The sequence below is a fragment of the Brienomyrus brachyistius genome, chromosome 8, assembly GCF_023856365.1.
Source record: "Brienomyrus brachyistius isolate T26 chromosome 8, BBRACH_0.4, whole genome shotgun sequence".
NCBI classification, from domain to species: Eukaryota; Metazoa; Chordata; class Actinopteri; order Osteoglossiformes; family Mormyridae; genus Brienomyrus; species Brienomyrus brachyistius.
Window position 1 is genome coordinate 23,555,459 of NC_064540.1, and position 24,647 is coordinate 23,580,105.

At 47.4% G+C, this 24,647-nt stretch overlaps 2 protein-coding genes across 5 annotated transcripts; one reads left to right on the top strand and one right to left on the bottom strand.

Annotated features, from left to right (window-relative positions):
- The first annotated feature begins 545 nt into the window (after positions 1-545).
- On the top strand, positions 546-19,990 carry LOC125747492 (host cell factor 1-like). Of its 3 annotated transcripts, XM_049022799.1 has the most exons (28): positions 549-870; positions 2,005-2,193; positions 6,092-6,240; positions 7,055-7,215; positions 7,641-7,849; positions 7,935-8,019; positions 8,198-8,304; positions 8,470-8,649; positions 8,773-9,108; positions 9,198-9,346; positions 9,478-9,672; positions 9,854-10,078; positions 10,222-10,326; positions 10,453-10,675; positions 10,761-10,903; positions 12,799-12,937; positions 13,022-13,242; positions 13,351-14,515; positions 15,195-15,346; positions 15,463-15,690; positions 15,771-16,029; positions 16,113-16,409; positions 16,841-16,944; positions 17,192-17,329; positions 17,527-17,712; positions 17,805-18,105; positions 18,301-18,364; positions 18,455-19,990. In XM_049022799.1, exons 2-28 carry the CDS (start codon positions 2,010-2,012, stop codon positions 18,492-18,494), a joined length of 5,745 nt encoding a protein of 1,914 aa, XP_048878756.1. In that variant the 5' UTR covers positions 549-870; positions 2,005-2,009; the 3' UTR covers positions 18,495-19,990. The 3 variants fall into 3 exon arrangements, with proteins under 3 accessions (XP_048878758.1, XP_048878756.1, XP_048878757.1); XM_049022800.1 differs by lacking the exon at positions 549-870 and having other exon boundaries at positions 955-2,193; XM_049022801.1 differs by lacking the exons at positions 17,805-18,105; positions 18,301-18,364; positions 18,455-19,990 and having other exon boundaries at positions 546-870; positions 17,502-17,624.
- On the bottom strand, positions 19,718-22,719 carry si:dkey-13a21.4 (uncharacterized protein LOC494576 homolog). Of its 2 annotated transcripts, none has more exons than XM_049022802.1 (5): positions 22,541-22,719; positions 21,449-21,575; positions 20,953-21,228; positions 20,585-20,710; positions 19,718-20,485 (listed from the first exon to the last, which is right to left on the bottom strand). In XM_049022802.1, the coding sequence occupies exons 1-5, from the start codon at positions 22,591-22,593 to the stop codon at positions 20,393-20,395; spliced, it is 675 nt and encodes a 224-aa protein (XP_048878759.1). In that variant the 5' UTR covers positions 22,594-22,719; the 3' UTR covers positions 19,718-20,392. The 2 variants fall into 2 exon arrangements, with proteins under 2 accessions (XP_048878759.1, XP_048878761.1); XM_049022804.1 differs by having other exon boundaries at positions 21,010-21,228; positions 22,541-22,714.
- Between the last annotated feature and the right edge of the window lie 1,928 nt (positions 22,720-24,647).

Here is a 24,647-nt window from a genome sequence, read left to right on the forward strand (position 1 = left end):
TTTATCCACAAATGTTCCGCTGAACTGGCGTCTGTAGATTTTCTCAAAACAAACTAAACCTACTACATCCCTTCCGCACTTTTTAGCTGTTCCGGTCATTTGCCCCCACATCTGCCGCAGTACATCAGAGCCATGACACTTTTACCGCGTCACCTAGTAAAGGCTTTGCTTTCGGTGCTCGCTGCTTCCCGGTGGGGCTCCATAAACATGTACTACATGTACATACACTAGTAACGATCTTTTACATTTAAATAAAAGAAAACCAACCACGACTAAGCAAGCCTCTCACAATTACAGCTAATACAATATATGTATAAAAGTCGGATAATTACAGTAAGTGAGTCAGTGTGTGTGTGTGTGTGTGTATGTGTATGGGGGCGGTGTCTCCCTAAATGTTTTATATGCAAAGTGCATCCACATCGCCATTTTCTGTATTTTTTTTTTTGTTTTAATTTATTTTCCTTCTTCTTCTTCATAGGCTTGGGAGGGGGCGCAGGGAGTGACAGGTTCCAGCTATTTTCCGTCCTACCCCCACTTGCTCGCCACTGTATTAAATAGTTAAATATGTCTATTTAAAATGGACAAGTAAAATGACTAATACGTGCGCATCCAAGCATTTCCACTCGCAGGCATACCCCTGTTAGGGTGGGTCACGTCCCGTCACGGCCGTAACGAGTTAAAGAGTCCAAGCTTTTCCTCGGCGCCATATTTGTTGTGGGTTTTTCAGAGGTTTTTTTTGGAGGGGGTGTCAAGAAGATGGCGGCTTCCAGAAAGGCATGAGAGGGGATACTTCTCAGTAAAACAAAAACAGTCGGGTTGCATTTTTAAAGGTCCGGCCCAAAATCGCCCTGCGGAAATACTGACGTGAAAGTAAGTGTTTTCCCTTACCAGCAAAATATAGTAATGATATTAATTCCGTTTTTGGTTGGGTAAAAGCGTCCGCCATTTTTCTTTAGGGATGTAGCAAAACGGGCTGTTTAGTCGACAAGATGGCTGCTTCCACCGGAGCAAAGTGAAAATGAAAGAAATTAATTTTGTGCAGTAATGCAGATAACCCCTGTGTTCGTTATACGGCTAACTGAGTCATTAATCGTCTGAAAGAATCTGTAGTGCGTAAAGTTTCAAGTTTGTAACACCAAACAGTTACCATATTGTAATGGCGTGACGCATGCGTGTTGCAATGAACGTTCTGAAGATTTTAAAATTATTTTATTTTTGTTGAAGTTGGGGAGGCGATGTGATAATTTTTGTAGCGAGTGTGATTGTTGGTCTGCACGCCCGGGTGAGATGGCGGCTCCCAGAGAGGCATGAAAACACCCCCCATGAACAAATGCTTACTTTAGGAGCAATAATGCGGTCCACATTTCTGTGTCCCCATTATAAAATCCACCTGCGAACTATTTACATTTCGTATTTAATAGTATGCGAGACATTTTCGGTTTAGCTGTATTCTTTCCGTTTTCTGTGATTGTTATTATTTTTAGTCCGCCATTTTTAGGCTGGGGGAGTCGGTTTGTTTGGTTACAAGATGGCGGCTCCCATGGAGTGGCACTGCTTCGGCTCCGGAGTCGAAATATTCGATTTCTTTATTTAGCATGCAGTTTTTTGGAGAGTGTGTGTGCGTGCTATTATTCATATGCACCTGGAAATACCGAGATCCTGGATATTTTTGTTTTTTGCTCTCCGCGGCGAAGGGCTTTATTCCTGGGCGAGCCGGCTCCTGTAAAGTGGCGCTAAAATGGCGGCACCCCTGGGTTTCTTAGCCCCCGGTTCTGTTTAATTCGATATAAATTTTATATGTTTTGTTGGATATCCAGAAGCCACAGACCAGCGCTTCTGTGGGTTTCTAAATATATTCTTGGAGGCGCTTTTCCTCCTTGCCGCTTATTTCTCGTGTCGGCATTGTATTTTATTCATTCGCTGGGATCTTATCTTCTAACTTAAATTTAGCGTTTTGCTTTTCGCTTATTTTTCAAAACCCTTTATTTTTTTATTTCCCCCAAGCGACTATGTCTTCTACTGGTTGCGCGGTGCCTGGCGCCCTGCAGCCGCGTTGGAAACGGGTCCTTGGCTGGTCCGGCCCGGTGCCCCGGCCTCGGCACGGACACCGGGCGGTAGCAATCAAGGAGCTGATGGTGGTTTTCGGTGGGGGAAACGAAGGCATCGTGGACGAGCTGCACGTCTACAACACAGGTAAGACTTCAGATATCAAATTGCCTACGCTTGGGGCTAACTGTGCTAAAAGCTACCACCAGGAGAACGCGTTCAGGTAGACGTTTGTAAATTACTAATGCTTAGCATTCTTACCTTTTGGGAGACCCTACTATTTAGAGGAGATGGATTTGTGATAATCCGTTACCGGGTTTAAGTCTGCAGACTAAGTCGCTCAGTTTGCAGTGCATAATTTAAGTCGTTTTCCTTCAAAGGAAATCATGTCAGTACTCGTTTTTTGCATGCAGGCAAGTGTATCGTTGTGTTTTGTACTTTCGTGGTTAACAGCTTTAGATTTGTCGGCATTTCAATTGTGGCGTTAGCCACCTTGTTAGTTCGGGGGTTCTGGGAAAGGAGTGAAATACAAAGAAAAATGGCGCGCAAAAGAAAAAAAAATGAGCTACGCAGCGCGCGCGGACTGGACGCCACCCACATGCGCTGGCCGCGTATTTAACCTCCCATAAAATCCACGAGTTTAACCGTTTATAGCTGTCGCGTTGGCGGCTTTACCGTAATCTGTCAAGGCTGCCGGCGGCCGGTAGGTAATATGCGAGCTGGGGCTGCGGCGCCATTTTGGCTGCCGGCTGTCTTGACTGGCCTCGTTTGAATGTGCCGCCTGACGATTTTGCGCGCGACTGAAACGCCGCCCAGCTAGTACGATGGCTAATGCCGCTGCGGTGGTGTGTGGCGATTTTACCCATAGCTTTATAGTTTATTCTCGGCGTGTCGGGTGTTTACAAGCCATTTTATACAAAATTATAATTTAAGTACAAATTTTATAGTCGCGTGAGCGGCCTGGCTTGCAATACCATCCTGCGAGTGCCGCCCTCTTTCGGCGATGAGGCGGGTGTTCTAATGTTTAAGTACTTGATTTTATGCAGAGTGGCGTTAATAATTAATATTGAATTAATTTTAGCAAGATTTCACATACTCTCGTTAGATGGCTTTGATTTCAAGCCAGCCGTAATTTCTTACGAAAAAATAAAGCCTAAAGTATGTACTTTAGGCCTTAAGTAAACGTGCGTGCAATGACATGCATCTCATACGTCGGATAAGTTTCCGAAGTGATGCGTTTCTAATTTTATTATTTTGCTGGCTATTTCTGTGAAATTAAGTACCTGTAAAGGATTTTCCACCTCCAGGTATTAAAATTGTATGCTGTTGCTGTAATAGCAGGTGTGGTCTCTCGGTTGTCCGAGCTGTTTATCATTTTGCTTGTGAGCATATTAGTCTATGCACAGACCTAATTCTGCTGTTAATCTGCACATATCACTAATGCATTGAAGCTGGAGCAGTCGGCATTGATTCCAGTCTGCCCTGTTTCCCTGTTCTGAACTTGGGGGTAAAGGTTATTCTCTTGCGCTTTATTTAGAATGCTGCTAAAGTGTGCTGTATCTAGCAGAATACAGTTTATTTAAAAAAATGCTTTTGTTGGCATACCTGAATATCATCTAAAGTGTAGTTGCTGTGTGCTTGCATGTAATGCCAGTCTTGCCTGGCAGAGATACAGACCTAATGGTTAGGTAGTCGCACTTGTGATTGAAAGGTTGCTGGTTTGAATCCTCGACCAGCAAGGTACCACTGAGGTACACTCAGCAAGGTACTACCACCAAGCACTGCTCTCTGGGCGCTGAATTACATGCATCAGTTAAATGCAGAGAACACATTTCTTTGTTGTGTGCTGTGGTGTGTCAAAAATGCCAGTCACTTTAACTTAATTTCACTTTGGGATCCTGTTGATAATTATAGTGTTGTCATGTCCTTTCCTGTCTCTTGCTAAAGGAGGCAGCTTTATTTTGAAATAACCCCAGTTGATTTGATGTGAGAATGAATGATGCTTTTATTAGCTCCTCCAGGAGGTAACCACCATTGAACAACATTCTGCAATTTAAGATGTGATTAAACATTCCTAAATAACACCAGCTCAAATCTGTAATTTAAGCATTTGATGCAGTAATATTTTTGTCATTTACATCCTCTGGCTTTTCACCATAGGATATGGTGTGCTGTTGGTTGAATGACATCTTTCCAGAGCAGCTGTCCATTAGCTATGCTGCATTTTAAGATAGGCGTATTTAGGAAGAATAATACCTATATGCATGTAGGGTTTATTCGAAGCTTAAACGGAGAGCAGGATGTTCCAAGAACTTCTATGAACAGCTGACAGCTGTAGATCAGTACTTGGAGTACAAATGTTCTCTTTTGTGGTCTCAGAAGTGTAACGACACTCTTGTGCGGAGTTCCGGAATGGGCCACATATTTACCGCAAAAGTCAGGTTTTTGCCAGGCGTGTAGCACAAGCTCGGCCTTTCATTGTTCACTGAAGTGTCAAACGATTTAAGGAGCAATCAGTCAAGAATTTAGGGTAATGGGTCCTAGGGGTTTGATGGTCCAAAGAATTGTGAAGTTAGATTAGATCCATTTGTAACTTTCATTAATGAGCAGTTATGGTGTTGACATTTGTACAGACTGCTCATTATTGATACATAAGTGAAATTTGCATGTCTGCTAGGCTTGTACGATGTACAATATTAATATCGACATTGCATGTTATGCATATGGAATTGTTACATCAAAAGGACTTTAGCCAGCTGGATTGTGATTAGGTTGGGGTGGAAATTCTTTATGCCGGCCATTATTCCGCAGTATATGGTATTTTCTCATGTTTGTGAGAGAGTTAATGCATGGAAACTCTTCCTACTTTTGTGTTTACATTTACATTTAATTATTACACATTTACGAACAAAAATGTATTTCTTAGTAAAACTACTATTTATGTTTGTGCAGTATAATGGCAGCACAACAAACCGTGATATTTCCTTTCAGCAAAACTATATCTTGGGAGATTCAAAATAATGGAATAGCACTGCTTTTTAAAAAAATAGTTGAAATATTGCATACCGGAGCGTAATGTGATCCAAACCACTGTCTTTAATTTGAAAATTCTCCATTGCTAAGACTGCAAGTCATTAGTTTGAAAATTGCTTGCTGCTTAAACCCTAAGGCCAGTCTTTATGTAGAAATGTGTAAGCCAAATGTATAATAACTGTGGTTTAATTGTTATACTTTTAAATGCAAAGCTGTGGAGGGAAAGTGTTACATAGAGGCGTGGCATCGTGGTGCGCTGATTAGTATTGTTGCCTCACATCTCTGGGACCAGGGTTCGAGTCTGCCATTGCTTGATGTGTGTGGAGTTTGCATGTTCTCCCGGTGGAGTTTTCCCTGGGTTTTCTGGTTTCCCCCTATAGTTCTAAAACATGCGGAGGTTAATTGGAGTTACCAAATTGCCCATAGATGTGAGTGTACCCTGTGATGGGCTGGCCCACCATCCTGGGTTGTTCCCTGCCTTGTGCCCATTGCTTCCGGGATAGGCTCCGGACCCCCCGCGACTCGCTAGGATAAGCGGTTTGGAAAATGGATGGATGGACAATATTTATCGCAAAAAAATCACATTGCATTTTTCACCCTGTAGCCCTAATATGAGCATTGTTTTTATTTGTGGGAGAGGGAAATGTTGGCTTTGGCTTTTAGTATTCAGGAAGTCACAGCAAAGAATTTGTTGGTTAAATATGGCTGTAGATGGCAGTAGAAGCAAGCTTTAATGTAAGATGACTATAGTTATCCAGTATGTGAAAGATGTAGCTCAGCCTTGGATTGAGTGATACCAAAGATGGCACGGCAAGACTCATCCTACTTTTTAATGAGTTCAAGGAAGACCACCAATGTCAAATTGAGTGTAAAGAGAATGTAATTTTTTCCCCCTTCAGATTATACATTGCACACAACATAAAACACGTGAATCCCCGCCCTTTCGCAATGTATATTTACTTTCTATATGTGCAAACAGGTGGTGGAAAGTGACCTTTGTTTGTTTTTCCAGCCACAAACCAGTGGTTTATTCCAGCGGTGCGTGGTGATATCCCGCCAGGATGCGCCGCCTATGGCTTTGTTTGCGATGGTACCCGGCTCCTGGTATTTGGAGGCATGGTGGAGTATGGCAAATACAGCAACGATCTTTACGAGCTGCAGGTACGGACTCCCTTGAATAATTAAATGTCTTATAAAGTATGTTCGGTCACACGTTGTATGGGGAATCTTAATGGCTGGTTTCTCACAAAGCACTTTACTGTGACTTGTAAGAATTTTCCATGCTCTGTTAGGTGGTGTCTGTCTTCTTGGAGATAGCGGGCCTTTGTTCCTTAACCTTCATTTCCATTTATATTTTATCTTAGTTAATGTTGGATGGGGCTGGTGTGTCAGTAATACTTTGGTCTGTTTAGCTTTATATTTCTGTGTAATGGGCGTGTCCCTTTTTGCCTGAACAAATGAAAGTGCCCCACTATTTAATGATCTAAGTGCTGTTTTAAAATGATTGATAATCATGGTAAATCTCCCAATTGTGAAAATGTACAGCCCCCCCCCCAATAGCATGATAATTCACTTGGGGGGGGGGGATACTGGTTGGGAAGACCCCCCTATTTGAGCACCTGCCCCTCAGTCTGTGTGTGTCACTGAAGTGCTTAATTAGCTTGGTTGTATTAAATAAAACTATTATTAACTCTCAAAAGGATGATGTTGTAAACATTGTAGACAGGTTTTAAAAATTTCCACAAGGCTGGCATCTCAAAATTTTGTAGTTTCAGGCCATGGGCCTCAGGCTTTTTGCAATCTGATGCACTGGAGATTAAATGGATTAAATTGTAGCTGGCATCGACCAGTTTAAAAAAATGCTTGGATTGGCCCCAATTCAAATGTTTGATATCAGCTGAAGTCATCACTGGTTATAACATGGGCGTGGTGTTGTTAGTTCAGTGAGTAGATGATAGGGATGTCTCTCTTCCAGGCCAGCCGATGGGAATGGAAGAAGCTGAAGCCTAAATCGCCTAAAAATGGGCCCCCTCCCTGCCCCCGCCTGGGTCACAGCTTCTCCCTGGTGGGGAACAAGTGCTATTTGTTTGGGGGGCTGGCCAATGACAGTGAAGACCCCAAAAATAATATTCCCAGGTACAGTCTTTACATTGGTCTCGGACCTTAATTTGCCTTGTGGCAGATATGCTGGGGGATAATGTACTTTCGAACCACAAACCTTAATGTTATTCCCGTGGACCTGCTGTTCTGTTTGTTGCTTGCAATTTAAATTGTTTCATTTGTTACTAAGAACATGTACATCACTCAAAAAGTAGCTTAGTGAGACTAAATGCTTGTGTTCGTGCACGTTACTTTTATCACTGAGCTATAGCTTTTTAAAACTGTTCTTCACCAGGACCTGCAAATGAAAATGTACTGGGGTCGGGGGAGGGGAGCACACTAGAACATACTATTCTCCCTGAATATATTCTGTGGACCTCTGGTTAAAAACCCCTGGTTTAAAGAAGCCTTTAGATTTTTTGTGTGTGTTGAGTTAGTAACATCATCCCTTTTGGGCCCAGATACCTGAATGACCTGTACACCCTGGAGATGCGGCCAGGCTCCAATGTGGTGGGCTGGGACATCCCCATCACCTACGGTGTGCTGCCACCACCCCGGGAGAGCCACACAGCTGTGGTCTACACCGAGAAAGAAAGCGGGAAGTCGCGTCTAGTTATATACGGGGGCATGAGTGGCTGCCGTTTGGGCGACCTCTGGACTCTGGACATCGGTGAGTTTAGCTGGGTAGGCTACACAGTTCGGTTGCGGTGCTGGTTGTAGGGCTGACATGTGAAACCTTTTCTTCTGTCCTGCAGCTTCTCTCACTTGGAACAAGCCATCAGTGAACGGCACAGCACCTTTGCCCCGCAGTCTCCACTCTGCCACCATCGTTACAAACAAGTGAGCCTCTTTCTCGGCCAGTTGGTGCCTAGTAGCTGTCTCAGGATTCATTTATATCCAATCTCCTCGCACTGTCAAGTGAATTGGCTCTGTGAAGTTGAAGGAAGGCTACTAGTTTGAATGACATGGTCTGGTTTAGCATTACGAATGAGTCATCTCCCCTCCCCCTTTCTTTAAGGATGTTTGTGTTTGGAGGATGGGTTCCTCTGGTGATGGATGATGTGAAGGTGGCCACTCATGAGAAGGAATGGAAGTGCACAAACACACTGGCCTGTCTGAATTTGGGTACGTGCCCATATCGGTTTTGATCGGTGCATATGAGGGAGAGATGTGGAGTTGCCGGGTACCCGCTCACCTTCATGCAAATCGGCTGCTACTTCTACTGTATGTTAAATATGCTGTAGTCAGTCTTAAAATTTGGGGCTGCTGCCATTGCTGCATCTTTTCTAGACTCAATGTCCTGGGAGCAGGTCCTAATGGACACTCTTGAAGATAACATCCCCCGGGCCCGTGCTGGTCACTGCTCTGTGGCCATCAACTCCCGGTTGTATGTGTGGAGCGGTCGTGATGGCTATCGCAAGGCCTGGAACAATCAGGTGTGCTGCAAAGACCTTTGGTACCTGGAGACGGGTGAGTTTTTTTTTTTTTTTTTCCTTTTCCCTGCCATATTTATAATATGGATGAGTCACAGTTGGTCTGAAAGCCCGGACAGCAGTGAAATACTCAGACTGTGTGCGCTGTGTCTCCCGGCAGAGAGGCCGCCTGCTCCGTCCCGTGTACAGCTTGTGCGTGCCAACACCACCTCCCTGGAGGTGAGCTGGGGCACTGTGTCCACCGCCGACACCTACCTGCTGCAGCTTCAGAAGTACGACATTCCTGCTGCCACCGCTTCCCCGGCCGTCAACCCAGCCCCCTCGCTGCCCACCAACTCGCCCAAGAGCCCTGCCCCTGCGGCGGCAGCCCCCGCTGCACAGAACCTGCCACACGTCAGCCCGGTGCCCCAGGCAGCCTCCCCCACGGCGTCCAGCTTGCCCATCCTGCCCACCTTGCCCAGTAGCCCCCTGGCTGCTGCCACAACTCGGGGCCCTGGTAGGCTTCCAGTCCCCTGTAGTGCTTGCATCTGACTATCACCTGATGTCAAGAAAACCCCTATTTTAAGACATGATATATTTCCCCAGCAATCCTGAAGGTGGCAGCGCCACAGTCCGGTACTGGAGCCTCCATTGTCACTGTGCGGCAGGCCAATCAGGCCGTGAAGTCCCCTGTCACGGTCACCTCTCTCCCAGGTGTCCGCATGGTCGTGCCCGCCCAGAACGCCCAAGGCACGGTATGGCATGTGGCACAAATGTGGCCCGTCTCTTTGGGGCTGTTTTGTCTTACGGCTTCAATGTTCACCTGGTGACTGTGGGATGTTTCACAAAAGTGGCTGAGGTTTTTCTTGTTTCCTGTTTGCTCCAGCCAATAGGGAGCAGCCCCCAGATGAGCGGCATGGCTGCTTTAGCTGCAGCGGCGGCTGCCACGCAAAAGATTCCACCTTCCCCGGGGGCCACAGTGCTGAATGTCCCGGCCAGTGCCACGATGGTCAAAACGATGGCTATAACCCCGGGATCTACCACGCTTCCTGCGACCGTCAAGGTAGCCTCACCTGTTATGGTAAGTTATTGGGGATGTGTTAATTTTGGTCGTTTTTTTGATGTATGATCACTTGGCATCAGCTTTGTTTTAAGGAGCTCATGTTGAATTTTACACTGAGGGATTGTTAATTTTTTTCTTTGTTTTCTATATGATTCGTGCGTGATTGTTTAATTTCTCATTCTTTTTGCTATCTTGACAGGTCAGCAACCCAGCCACCCATTTGCTGAAGACTGCAGCAGCCCAGGTGGGCACGCCTGTTGGCTCCGCCCCTGGCACGCCCTCACGACCCATCATCACTGTGCACAAGTCCGGCACGGTCACCGTGGCTCAGCAGGCCCAGGTCGTCACCACCGTGGTGGGCGGAGTTACCAAGACCATCACGCTTGTCAAGAGTCCCATCACAATGGGAGGGGGAGGAACGCTGGTAAGGGGAAGGGGGTGTAATATTGCCTGCTGGCACACCTGCTATTCAGGTGTATTTTGCTCTTATCTTTGGTCTGAAAGCCACTAGGCTCCGAGCTGTTAACCCCTGTTACATATTCTTAGTTGGCAATGTTCCTCTTCCAGATATCAAACCTTGGGAAGGTCATGTCTATGGTGCAGACAAAACCGGTGCAGACTACAGCTGTGACAGGGCAGGCCGCCTCGAGCCCTGTTACTCAGATTATACAGGTGAGTGTTGATGTAGTTAGTTATGAAAACAAACCTGCCAAAGCAAGGTGAATGCAGCATGGTTTTCCATGTTCTTAATATGGAATAAAACCACTTCACTTTCTAATTTACTGATTATCATTTCAGACTAAGGGTCCCCTTCCAGCCGGCACCATCCTGAAGCTGGTGACTTCGGCTGATGGCAAACCTGCCACCATAATCACCACCACTCAGGCCGGCGGCACTGGCAACAAGCCCACCATTCTGGGGATCAGCAGTGTGTCGCCTACGACCAACACCAAACCAGGCACCACCACCATCATCAAGACCATCCCGATGTCGGCCATCGTGACCCAGTCCGGGGCCTCAGGTCAGCCACCTTGGTCCTTCTGGGCTCCCAGGAAAATGGGCTTGACCCTTAAGAAGCTCATAAGCTGTGTCTGTCTGCAAAACAGGTGTGACCAACACCGCAGGCCTCAAGACCCCCATCACTCTTATTACCACCAAAATGATGACGCCTGGCACCGGGACCCCAGGCAAAATCATCACTGCTGTGCCCAAGCTTGGCACGGGGCCTGGGCAACAGGGCCTGACTCAGGTAACACCTCCTGAGAATGAGGGGATGTTCACATCTCTCTGGAGTAGGGTATTTGTTGTGTTGTCCTTTTGGAACGCTGCTTTGTGTGTGTGTGTGTGTGTGTGTGTGTGTGTGTGTGTGTGTGTGTGTGTGTGTGTGTGTGTGTGTGTGTGTGAGTGATGGTTTTGGTTGGCCCGGTAGGAGTTCAGAGGAGATGCTCTAAGCTTTTAAGGCTTTTAATTCAGGTTATTGAACCAGCAATAATTATTCTTTCTTTCTTAGGTATGTGTGTCTCTGCTTGTTAAATAGCAGCATCTTCTCTGTCTTGGTTCTGGTTCCTACTTCCCTTAGTAATTTCATGTGTCTTGATAAATGAATGTCGTGCCCTTGTTGCTCATGAAAACGCAGCGTAAAGGCCTTTGCACACCAAGTCCGATTTATTGATTGATTTATTTTAAATTGTATGCTTTTTGTTGAACACTCATCTGATACTTTTCACACAGAAACCTTGCACATAAGTCCAACGCATTGTTTTTTCCTCACATTTTTGTGAAAATTTGCAATATGAGACAAAATGCTCAAGAAGTGGGGATGATTTTGTGCTGCTGCTGGACTGGGTCCAGCCAATCCTAAGAAGCTGTCAGAAATGGGGAGAATTTCACCACCTGATAGTGCTGTAGTTCTCGACCAGTCTTGGTCTTGGACACAGGGATCTCGATGGGATGGGGGGGGGGGGGGGGGGGGGGGAAGAGAAAACGGCCATCCTCACAGAACAGTATTATTTATTACGCTCCTCAATGCAACCAGTCAGATGCATCTATTTTAAAAAAAGTTACATTGTATACATTTTCTCAATGGACACTGCCAGCGCTTCACAGTCCACACACATCATACACATCGCATCACAGCGAAGTCGGCAAAGAAATGTCCGTGAAGTCGGCAGTAATCAACTTTGGCTTTACAGAGCACAAAGAGTATATTTGCAAAACGTCCCAGAAAAAGAAACATTCTGCTGTATGCCGATTTTGTCGAACCACCTTGATGGAGACTACTGTGTGGGTGTATTGTTTAATTATTACAGTGGTGTTATTTGACATAATAAATCATCACTGATTTTATATAGCATCTGTCTATGGGCATTGTGTTAAGCTAGCATTCGTTCTATGCTATATGGTAAGTAGTTTTAGTGATGTTGATATCGAAGTGTAAAGACTACAGTGGGACAATTCCAGTTTATCTATTAATGGATACAACATAGTCTATAGCATAGTTATAATTCAAATAAATGAGGTATTTTACATTCAGTAGAGAAAACGGTCTTGGAGGTGCAAGTCAATCTGGAGGCTCATTCTCTTCAATTCAAAGCAAGGGATCATTACAAAGCCATATTCATAGCTTACCCGAGGCCTCTGTCCCTGGTATAAGAGACTTAATATGAACATCTTTCCGGTGTATCCCATCTCTTTCCCTTGACGAGGTCTGATAAAACGGTTATAGGAGTTTAGGAGGTTATAGGAGGTTGCTGAGAATATTATTTTCCATCAGGCCTCGTAACTGACAAATCTGGGAGATTTTAAATGAGACATGGACAATATAATTGAAAGGATAAATCAAATTCATGTTAACGTGTAAAGACACTTTACAGCAATGCCTTTTTTCTTTACAGTTGATCTGAGTAACGTGATGTCGATTCTAGCCCTAATCTGTTTTCGGTCTTGGTCTTGGTCTCGCCTTGGTGTGTCTTGGTCTTGGTACCCTCAAGTCTCAGTAGTGTCTTGGTTTTGATACCCTCCAGCCTCGGCAATGTCTTGGTCTCGGTTTAGGCGGTCTTGACCACAACACTACCACCAGATACAGGAAGGACTGATCTCGTGTCTGTGAATGTTTTCATATGAAGCCAGTTGCCTTCCACACAGGTTGTTCTGAAGGGAGCACCAGGGCAGCCGGGCACTATCCTGCGAACTGTTCCCATGGGTGGAGTCAGACTTGTTACCCCGGTCACTATGTCAACTGTCAAGCCAACTGTAACCACGCTGGTAGTGAAAGGGACAACTGGTAAGTAGGAGGAGCTGAAATAGTGGCCTGTGTCTGTGCTTGTCTGTCATGACCTGTGATGCACCTCTGTGTGTGTCCCCTCAGGAGTGACGACACTGGGCACCGTGACTGGCACAGTGTCAAGCAGCCTGGCTGGTGGCAACTTAGTCAGCGCTAATGCATCGCTGGCCACACCCATCACCACTCTGGGAACCATTGCCACGTTGTCTAGCCAGATCATTAACCCGGCTGCCATCACTGTGTCCGCTGCCCAGACCAGCCTCACATCGGCCTCTCCGCTGCCCACTCCGACCATTACCATGCAGGTGATGCTCGTTTAGCAGTCACTCTGTCAGGAAAGGTGATGGGGTGGCTTGTTAGTGACTGATTGGTTGTGTTAAATGTTTGGGCTTCCCATCTCTTTCCAAATGCAGTCTCTGAACCAGCCTACCCAGGTGACTCTGATAACAACACCCAGTGGAGTGGAGGCCCAGCCTGTGCAGGACCTGCCTGTCTCCATCCTGGCATCTCCCACCTCTGAGCAGCCTGCTGGTGCAGAAGCAGTTGCAGGGGATGCTCCTGGCACGGTCACCTTGGTGTGCTCGAACCCGCCCTGCGAGACCCACGAGACCGGAACCACCAACACAGCCACGGTGGCCTCGTCCGGCATGGGCATGCAGCGCGTGTGCTCGAACCCACCCTGCGAGACCCACGAGACCGGAACCACCAACACGACCACGGTGGCCTCGTCCGGCATGGGCATGCAGCGCGTGTGCTCGAACCCACCCTGCGAGACCCACGAGACCGGAACCACCAACACGGCCACGGTGGCCTCGTCCGGCATGGGTTCTGGACAGAATGGGACTGTCCAGAGGGTGTGCTCGAACCCGCCCTGCGAGACCCACGAGACCGGAACCACCAACACGGCCACGGTGGCCTCGTCCGGCATGGGTTCTGGACAGAATGGGACTGTCCAGAGGGTGTGCTCGAACCCGCCCTGCGAGACCCACGAGACCGGAACCACCAACACGGCCACGGTGGCCTCGTCCGGCATGGGTTCTGGACAGAATGGGACTGTCCAGAGGGTGTGCTCGAACCCGCCCTGCGAGACCCACGAGACCGGAACCACCAACACGGCCACGGTGGCCTCGTCCGGCATGGGTTCTGGACAGAATGGGACTGTCCAGAGGGTGTGCTCGAACCCGCCCTGCGAGACCCACGAGACCGGAACCACCAACACGGCCACGGTGGCCTCGTCCGGCATGGGTTCTGGACAGAATGGGACTGTCCAGAGGGTGTGCTCGAACCCGCCCTGCGAGACCCACGAGACCGGAACCACCAACACGGCCACGGTGGCCTCGTCCGGCATGGGTTCTGGACAGAATGGGACTGTCCAGAGGGTGTGCTCGAACCCGCCCTGCGAGACCCACGAGACCGGAACCACCAACACGGCCACGGTGGCCTCGTCCGGCATGGGTTCTGGACAGAATGGGACTGTCCAGAGGGTGTGCTCAAACCCGCCCTGCGAGACCCACGAGACCGGAACCACCAACACGGCCACTACAGCCACCTGCAGCATGGAGACTGCTGAAGGTTCAGGTACAGTCCTGGGGAGGGGGTGAGGTTGAAATGCTCTTTGTGCCGCTTTCCTATGCAGGGACCTTAAGTCAGAAAATGTCTCGAGTATTTTCAGAATTTAAGGTCAAGGCCAAGTGATTCTGAACAACTTTCTAATTATATTTGCGTTTCCATCCTTTTGTCTTTTGTGTTATTTTTGGTTCTGTGACCCACCCCCCTGTGCCATCTGCAGTTTTGCCCTGTACCACCCGCAATCTGTACATCCTCCATTCAAAAGGGCAAGCCAAAAATAGGTGACAGTCACTGGGAAGAACTATTAATTCCCTGCCTTCATACTGGGTCCTCGTTAAAATTTCACTACCCAGATTTTCAATGAATTTCTGAAGCCATGCAGTCTTGTGCAAATCGGGAACTTTTTCCAGCTTGCACTGAAAACTGGTTATAACTTGAAAACAGGGCTACTCATCAGTGAAACTTGCATCCCCAGTTCCTACTACTTTATTTGGATCCCCCTAGATTTTCCCCAAAATATTTTTATGAAAAATTTGGAACTGGTAATTCTGTGGAAAAAGTCAGTCTTGAATTTTGATCCAATTTAAAAAGCATTGAATTTGAAATTGACTATTGAGTTCAGCTGTGACACAAGCTTGTGTCCATGTCTGCTGTGGTGGATCATATATTATGTGTTTTGGCTTTACAGCTCAACAGAGTGGCGATGCTGCAGAGGGAGCTGTGACAGATGTCCTTCCTAGCCCTGCTCCATCTGCAGTTGTGGTGGCTGCCATGACGACACAGGGCAGAGCCATCACCACCGTGACCCAAGCCACTCCTGTCCCGGGGCCTTCTGTGCCGGTATGTCCCTAACAACAGATGCACTCTTCTGGCCTTCTTCAAACAATTTTGTTTTTGTATTTAATTCGGGATTCCCTTTGAATTGTTAACCCAGTTGTTTTTGATGTCTCCCCCAGTCCATTGCCTCCATTACGGAGTCAGCGGCAGGCAGCGAGGAGGTCTCTGTGGAGATCACGCAGGAGCAGCTGCAGCAGCTGGCTGAGGCTGCAGCAGCCCAACAGGGAGAGGTGGAGTCCATGCAGACGGAGTGCCACAACCTGGAGGGGGCGGAGGCTGTGGAGGGCCAGATGGAGGCTCTGCCCATTGCCATGGAGACCCAGCCCAGTCAGGAAGAGCAAACTGAGGTATGAGCCCAAACTCCTTATTTGTAGGCATTTGTTTGGAATGACTTCATGTTGACCCCCCTTTCCTGCTGTCCCGTCAGCCTCTGCACCCTGGCTGTCAGGTTGAGGGAGCGGAGTCTGAGGACGTGGCCGTCCCAGTGCAGGATACCGAGGCACTCGCCCTACCTCCAGAGCTGATGTCGGAGGGCCAGTCTGCCACCCTGATGGTGACTGGCCTCACCCCAGAGGAGCTGGCCGTGACGGCAGCGGCTGAGGCGGCGGCGCAGGCCGCAGCCACCGAGGAGGCTCAGGCTTTGGCCATCCACGCCGTCCTTCAGGCCGCTCAGCAGGCAGTCATGAGTGAGTGCCAGGGATCAGACTGGGTTGCTGCCCTGCGGAGCTGATGGACACGGCCTAGACCTTTCTTTCGTTTTCTGCAACAGACGCTGGGGAGGCAGACTCGGGGCAGGATGGCCACCAGCCCACCACCATCCCCATTGTGCTGACGCAGCAGGAACTGGCCGCACTGGTGCAGCAGCAGCATCAGCTTCAGGAGGCGCAGGCAGCTGCGGCAGCAGCCGCTCAGCAGCAGGCCGAAGCCCGGGCCGCTCTCCCCACCGAGGGCCTGGCCCCCGCCGACAGCCTCAACGATCCCACTTCGGAGAGCAACGGGCACAGCGAGATGGCTGCCGCAGTCGCTGGCGCCGTAGCGGGGCTGCTGCCGCACACTTCTGCTGAAAGTGAGTATATCGCGGTAGCAGACGGACAGCACAAAGGTCTAGGTGTGCTGTCCACTCATACTCCTAAAACTGGACACACTGAGCCCTCTGCCTTAAAGGGAATGGTGTCCTCTTTTTGTGGTGGTGAAAATGCACACACCAGAAAACTGAACAGTTGCTTTAGAACTGTACAAAACGTACACTGCAATTATTTAGACTTCTAGAAGGTACCAAGAATTTATGGGAATGTGACCTGGCTCGGCGTGTGATGTGAGGATATGAGTCAGTGTATATTGCACTGGCTGGCATCTTTTTTATGCTGATGAAATTTGTTACACATTTCCTGTTCAAACGCTGTCATCACGTCTCTGTCATTTTGTGAATTCTCAATTTGTATTCCTTTGACTTCCAATTATTCATGCCCACCGATGTCCTCTGCTGCTGTCCCCCAGCTTTGGCTCCATCCAGCACATTTGCACCCTCTCAGCCTGTGGTGGTTGTGACCCCAGCGAAAACACAGATAGATGTGGCTAATGGCATTGAATCGGCAGCTGGGGTGAGTGTTACCTTGTGCCTGTAGCTTATTCTGTGCCTGCTTTGGTTTCTTTTAGATGTCGTCTTCTATAGTGATGCAAGCAAATACGCTGCACATGGACTCCATTCTTATGACTCACAACTAAGGTTCTCATGAACAGGAGTCTTGTTCTGTGCTGTACAGAATTAAGATGGTTTTGATCTGCTGTGTAAAAATACTGTCGCAATAACTCACTGGAATCTCTTTGCTTTTCTTTGGGTTGCTATAGAAGCCGAACCCCCCTCCCACCCCTGTCAAGGCCCCTGTGAAGAAAGAGAACCAGTGGTTTGATGTGGGGATAGTCAAGGTGACAAACATGGTGGTCACCCACTACTATGTTCCAGGGGATGACTCGCCTGTTACTGATGTGAGTCTTTGCAGTTTGGTTTACAGATGAGGGCACACACTAGGATGGTTAAGGATGCTTAATCCAACCTGAAAACTTTGGCTTACTGTCATACTTTTTAAGCAGAGAGCCCTGAAGTCTATTTGTATCTTCTATTAATTCTTAGCTGATAGTCATTGTGATGCTTGTTCAGCATAGTGAGGCCTGTCCTGTCGCAGGATGACTCGGGGGCTGTTCCAGACTACAGTCAGATGAAGAAGGTAGAACTTCACCCCGGCACAGCCTACAAGTTCCGTGTGGCTGGAATCAATGCCTGTGGGCGCGGATCCTTCTCAGAGATCTCCGCCTTTAAAACCTGCCTGCCTGGCTTTCCTGGGGCTCCCTGCGCTATCAAGATCAGCAAGGTCAGCAGCTGGTTTTGTCCCTCCCGTTGTGCAGTTGTCCTGTTCCTTACTGGTCTGCACTTCTGATCTTATTCTCTTGTGCTCCTCACCAGAGCCCCGATGGTGCCCACCTGACGTGGGAACCACCCTCAGTGACGTCAGGGAAGATTGTGGAATACTCTGTGTACCTGGCCATCCAGAGCTCACAGGCAGGGGAGGTCAAGACCCCTGCAGCACCGGCCCAGCTGGCCTTTATGCGAGTGTACTGTGGACCCAGCCCTGCGTGCCTGGTGCAGACCTCCAGCCTCTCCAATGCCCACATCGACTACACAACCAAGCCCGCCATTATCTTCCGCATCGCGGCACGCAACGAGAAGGGTTACGGCCCAGCCACGCAGGTCCGATGGCTGCAAGGTGAGCAGAATTCCTCTCGGCAGCAGACTATTAGCCTTCTGTCTGCAGAGCAGTATCTACAGCAGGTTAGACTGCCTGTTTGTGCTCCTGTCTCTTTATTATAAGCTATGTGTGACTTCAAATTGGCTTTTAATTCAGAACGGACCTGCGTTGTGGGAAAGTGCTGAGATGTTTTTTTTAAACTCTGGTCACTAGAATCAAGCAGAGATGGTGCCGCCGGGAAACCAGCTGTCAAGAGGCCAGTCTCATCCCCTGATGTGTGAGTTCCTTGTCCAAGCGTGAATGGTGGTAGTGGGGGAGTGACTGTTGTCCTGAGTGAACTCTCATTAAATCGCTGTCTGTCTTGCAGCAAGGCTGCTGGCCCCAAGAAGCCACGTTCGGACCAGTGAAGCCCCTGAGGTCCTACTTGCTCTGTCCTTCCCCCACCTGGGAGGTGGTGTCCCTTTTCGCCCTCTGCCCAGCTACACCACCGCCTCGACTGAAGCTAAGCCCGTTTAAAGACGGGCGTATAAAACTGCCTGGAGAGAGACTGTTGCTCCACCCAGGACATCTTGGTGCCATGGACGCCTATTCTCAACCAGTACTTTTATTTCTCGGTTTCCTCAAGCAAAACGAAGGAAAAGCACATTGATTGGTGATGCGCACTCGTGTCACAGTGGAATAGCCATGGTGACGTGTTTTCTACATTTTCATTTTTGGATTTGTTTTTTTGCATTTCAAAACTTTTTCGGGCTAATTTCAGCTGAAGGACTTCATAGAGAACAGGGACAGCTTTGCTCACTGTCAGATGGCAGACTTTTGGTCGGAGGCATGAGGGCATAGTGGGTGAGGAGGTGGCAGCAGTGATGAAGCTTTCAAAAGGGAGGAAGTGACAACTTGAAGCACTTGTTCTCAGAGAAAAGGTGAGGGGATGACAATCTACCACATTGTTGTGGATTCCATCTCCTTGTTTTGTCGTCGCTGTGTGCAGTTACCCTGTAAGGAGAGCAGGTGGAGAGAACTTCGCCACAAAGGAAAATGAAGCTAAGGATTTGGAGAGAACAGGCACAAAAATCCTAAAAAAGCAAGCAATGATGTATTGCCTGTAGTTTTTATTTTTCTATTTTTAAGTCTCCCCCCCCCCCCAGTGTATGTACTTCAGTGTGCATTATTCTTTTTCCAAACTACCATTCATCCTCAGTTTCCAAGTGTTTGTGTACTGAGGAGTGGCATTTTGGGGGTGGGGGTGCACTATGCTTTTAAATCTGAGTGATTGCATTTTTTTTTCGGAGGAAGCCAGAAAGGATGGACTTTTTTTATTTGTGCTATTAAAGCAAGCAACTGCGTGAGCAAACACAGGACTTGAAGGTCACTCAGTCAGGAGTGCAGTTACTGTTTACTACACCTTTTCAGCGCTTGTCTTGCCAAACCGAAACCCTACATGAGCATATTGCACATAAACGAGGCAGTTCCCCCGGTTCCCTGTCCTCTGCTTCCAGCACACATCTCCGGTTCTGTGTTTGTTCTGGGTGAGGTGGTCCTGAATGAACTTTGACTTAAGTTGCAAGTTTTTGGGTATGAATCCTTGCAGCCCCCCCCCCCCCCCCCAGCTGTGTAGAAGGAGAGTCCACTCTTTTTTTTTCCATTTTCTTTTTTTTTTTTTACTTTAATGGTTTTTTTGGAGGGGTGGGGTGTTTAACATGAACAGGGGAGGTGGCCAGTTTGGGCAAGATAGCAGGGTTAGGGAATATTGGCATAGCCAGTGTGGCTCACTTGTATATTAGTTCATATAGCAAGAAGACATCTTGGCCTTTTTATATAATTACCTGTAATAAGCATTTTTACATGTTGGTCATCTCTTGATTGCCTTTTTGTGTCTTGACTTATAAAACAAACTGAAATACCATCTCCTTGTCGATTTTCATATGGTTTTGAAAGAGAGCAATTTTAGCTGAATCCCTACCTCTTCTCCAGGATTTATTTATTTCTTTGAACAAAAATTGCATCAACGTCCCGGTCCACTTCATTTGCCTAGTGGAAAGTAGCTTTATGTCCTCTAGGCTAGAAGGGTAACCCATCTCTACACACAGCACTGCAGCTTGGAGCCCACAACTGCCCTGTGTCATGTTTGATTTTCATATTTTCTTCTATCCCAGGCTGGTACAATTTTGCACACACATACTATACTTGACAGGTCATAACAAGCAAGTTTTTGTCATGGACAGCCCATTAGCTGAACTAGTCTTCATCCCCGCTGTGGTACCTTCTTCATCCAGGTCATTAAAGCCAGCATAGTGACTGGCGGAGATCAGCAGAGACAGTGGGCTTTTGGTGTGTCATCTACCTGTTCAACCTTAATCTGGATATTTCTTCCAGTGCTCTCCAGCGTGTGGGTGTTATACTGAAGGGAAAAATATGCTAATGTAAACCTTCTATAGGATGTTTAACAAGCCAAAGAATGTGTTGTGGTTTATACACAGAGACGTTGGATTTAACTCACCCGCTGAAGAGCTGCACGGGCCGCTGTCTGAAAGGGTTTATCCACATCCACACCATCCTTGGCGCTCCCCTCAAAGTACTTGGCCCCCACCTTCTTGCACCAGTCCAATGCCAGACGCTGGGGAACCTGCAGGATCCCAGTTTGCTGTCATTGAGACTGATGCTGTCCCTAAGGCATCTGCTGTCCTTTCAAAGATTGACCTCCAACATCTAATCCTCATCTGAGAACATCCAGATTCCCCTTTCTTTAAAACTAGGTGTCTTGCTAAAGTTAGCTAAATGGGGCGTCCTGTTATCTCAACATAAGCTTTTGCTGTACTTCAGATGCATGAATTATGAAAAATATAGAAGAAATCAAACTGCACGCACAGCCAAACATAAACTTGTTCGGGCTTCACGGGTAGAGCTGTGTGCATCTTGACCTACTTCTCGCTTTCGCAGGTCAGTCTTGTTACCGATGACCACGAAGGGGAAGCTGGTTGGTTCTGGGGGGTCAGCTTGCACCAGGAACTCCTTAAGCCAGTCACTGAGCGATGAGAAGGAGGTCATGGAGCTCACGTCGAACAGCAGGAGGCAACAATGTGCTCCTCGGTACAGGGCATTACCCAGGGACTGGAACCTCTCGGTGCCTGCAGTGTCCCAGATCTGCCCCAAGGAGGCGTCAGGGGAAATTTACCAGCATGTGGACTTGCCACGTTTAGGTGATCTACCTACAGCACAATGCCTCTTGTATACGGAGTATGATTTAGCTAATTAAGAAGAAAAAAAAAAAGATCAATACAGTAGGAAGTGAATTACCAGTTTGGCTGTTAGAGCTTTCTGGTACCTTACATGTAAATCCGGTCAAGAACTCTTCCATTCATACCTGCAGCACTATCAGCCTGCCGTCCACCGTGATCTCCTTCGTGAGGAAGTCTGCCCCAATGGTGGCGCGGTACGTGTTGGTGAAGCGATGGTTCACATATTGGTTCATAAACGAGGACTTCCCCACCCTGAAAGTAAACACGGCGCTAGGTACCCTACTGAGCAAACACACGGACGACCGACCAGGGGGCTGGACCGGGAATTCAAACTACAGTGAACACACCGTTTAATTGACGCACTAGCGGATTGAAAGGGTGTCTAACAAATCCGAAAGTCCGGTACTGATTAAAGTACTTAAAAAAAATACCCGGATACGAAAATATGCCCTTACTGGTATGAAAGGTCTGTGAATCATAGCTGTTCGCTATTGGGTATGCAGTTTCTTATAAGATTAATCTGCAAGATGCGATTTATCTTTTTAATAACTGCGTTTTGACGGCGTCATATTGCCCGAATTTAACCTAAAATAAAGGAAATGGGTACGAGGTCCTATTAAATCGTAAACTAGTATTGAGTAATTTTGATACTTATGTTGCGACCAATACGACTTTTAGCTTTCAGCTTAGATGGCTAATCGTCGGTCACCTTGTCTTTGTTACATTTGACGTTCATGCATATTAAAGTATCATCTCTGCGTACGCTCAACATTTAAGCAAACAGTGCGAGGATGGTGAGAAACCGCCAGGTGATGTTGCACATAGCCGGGTCAGAACCAAAAATATCATCAGCAATGAACATCTTGGGAACTGGCCTGTTTGACCACGCGCCTTTGTGGAAAACTTGATATTGTACAATATTATTTTAAAACATGATATTTTTGGGCTGACCTCGCGCACTGTTTCATCCATGCTTTGTTTTCGGATTTTCTTAACTTTTAGCTTGGTGGTTAATAGCCGCAGACTGAGACGTGAGGGGGGAAATTGAAAATGAATTCAAGTAACAAACACGAACCGGAAAGTCTCCAAGCGGACCCGTATTTCACAGATGTTAAGGAGACTTCGACCAAGGAAATCCTGCAGTACAATCGCGCCCGAAAGTCCACAGCAAGCTCAGCCTATCCTAATGCCAGATGGCGTTAAACGGTCAAACTCACCCGGAATTGCCAATTAAAATGACCTTCAAATGCGCCTTGTTCCAAGCCGACATGGTCACTGCGTGCGGTGCGCTGGGGAAAGTAGGGCGCCTGGTTTCACTTTATCCTGATTCCCAGCGATTATCATTTAAGGGGGCGGCATCTTATGGCTAGTTTCTACAGTTGTACGCTACGTTTTTCCCTTTTTTCATCAGTTTGTGTGTCCGATACCTGCTTTTTAAGCTACTTCACAGGTACGCGCATACAAGTCGCGCTTTGAGGTTCATCAAAGTACCAATGCTATCTGGGTATTTTGCTTTAAATTGTTTCTTATATACACAACACTTTTTTGCAGTTCATTTTTACAACTACACAACCAATTAGACACGCCTGTCAAACGACGATGGAAAACCAAGTTAACGGTGACTGCTTTTATATTGGCAATATTTTGAATCAGACAAAAAATAATGGTTAAAAGTAATTCGTGCATAATTGGAAATTTACCGATTCAACGTGTGTGAAGTTACACATGAACATCGCTAGAACTCCCAGAAATAAACCGGAAAGTGACGCTCTCGTGTGAATTTTATCTCAGTGTTATTTGGCTCCGTGGTGGCCGCAGTCACCCATCTCAGCATTGGCAGGATTAACCTAGCGACCATCTTTTCCTTTCACTAGGAGCATGGCGGTGCAGTGGTTAGCACTGTTGCCTCACACCTCTGGGAGTCTCCGCCTGGGTTACATGTGTGTGGGGTTTGCATGTTCTCCCCATGTCGTCGTGGGGTTTCCTCCGGGTACTCCGGTTTCCCCCCACAGTCCAAAAACATACTGAGGCTAACTGGAGTTACCAAATTGCCCGTAGGAGTGCATGTGTGAGTGAATGGTGTGTGAGTGTGCCCTGCGATGGGCTGGCCCCCCATCCTGGGTTGTTCCCTGCCTCGTGCCCATTGCTCTCGGGATAGGCTCCGGACCCCCCGCGACCCAGTAGGACAAGCGGTTTGGAAAATGGATGGATGGATGGATGGAGGAACGTGATTACCACATCAGTGTCTTATCTGTCAAATATACAAGTATACAAATACTTTAAACAAAATAGTATGTCACAATATTGTAATACAAAACTGTAAAAAATACTCAGAAATAAATGTCATAATGTGTAGAGTTCTGGTTACTTTACTGTGCAGTAAATTCATTCAACGAATCACCGTTTAAGTAGAGTTTGACTTGGTGCAGTCCTGCTCCACATAGATGCACGATACAGGGAAGACACCATGTGCAGCACTTTTTCCTGCAGAAAAATTAACACTCTGTGCCAAAATCAAGCATTCTTTGTCTATATTATGTGCAGTCTAGGCAGAAGTCTATACTGGGGGTCACTTTTCGACCACGAGGACTGATCTGGAAGAGCGACTGCTCAAATGCTAGTTGGTTCTGGTTTTATTGGACCTGTGACACTTCTCAGAAGTGGGCCGTAGGAACAGGTGGTGCTCTGGGAAGGAGGGGTCCACGATGGTCTCACTAGTGGGTTTCCATACTCCGGAGATCTGCTGGATTTCATAGGTTGGGAGACTTCAGCCATTGACCTCCCCTGCAGGTAGGCCCTTACCTACCACTGAGGACAGTGAGGGGAAGTCCTCAGTATTTTTTCTGCAACTCCAATAACCATGTTCCATTATGGGGCACACCTAGGAAGAGCTAACACTTTCCACATCAGTATTTTAAAAGTCGTGGCTACGGTCCTGTCTGCAGGTATGACAACATGTGGTTTGCCCATGGAGCAGATCTGAGATCTGTCAGAACAAAAATGTACACTGGGCTAGGAACCAGTGAGGTATTTGTACAAGTAAATGAGAATGAAATCCATCTTTTTTGGGGGTTTCTGCTATATGTAATAAAACAGTAAATTTAACTAGTTACTTGCCTGGTTCTAGAGAAACGAGGTAGTGGGTTATTTCAGGACAAATTATCACAAGGACCCTACACTCATTGCAGATTGTTATAGTTTCAGTAGGGTTCAAATCAGGACTCTGGGCTGACCATTTCATCACCTAGATGTCCTCGGCGTAAAGGAATTGCTTCACCCGATTTCAGTGTGGTAAGGGGCATCGCCTTGTATAAAAATGACTGG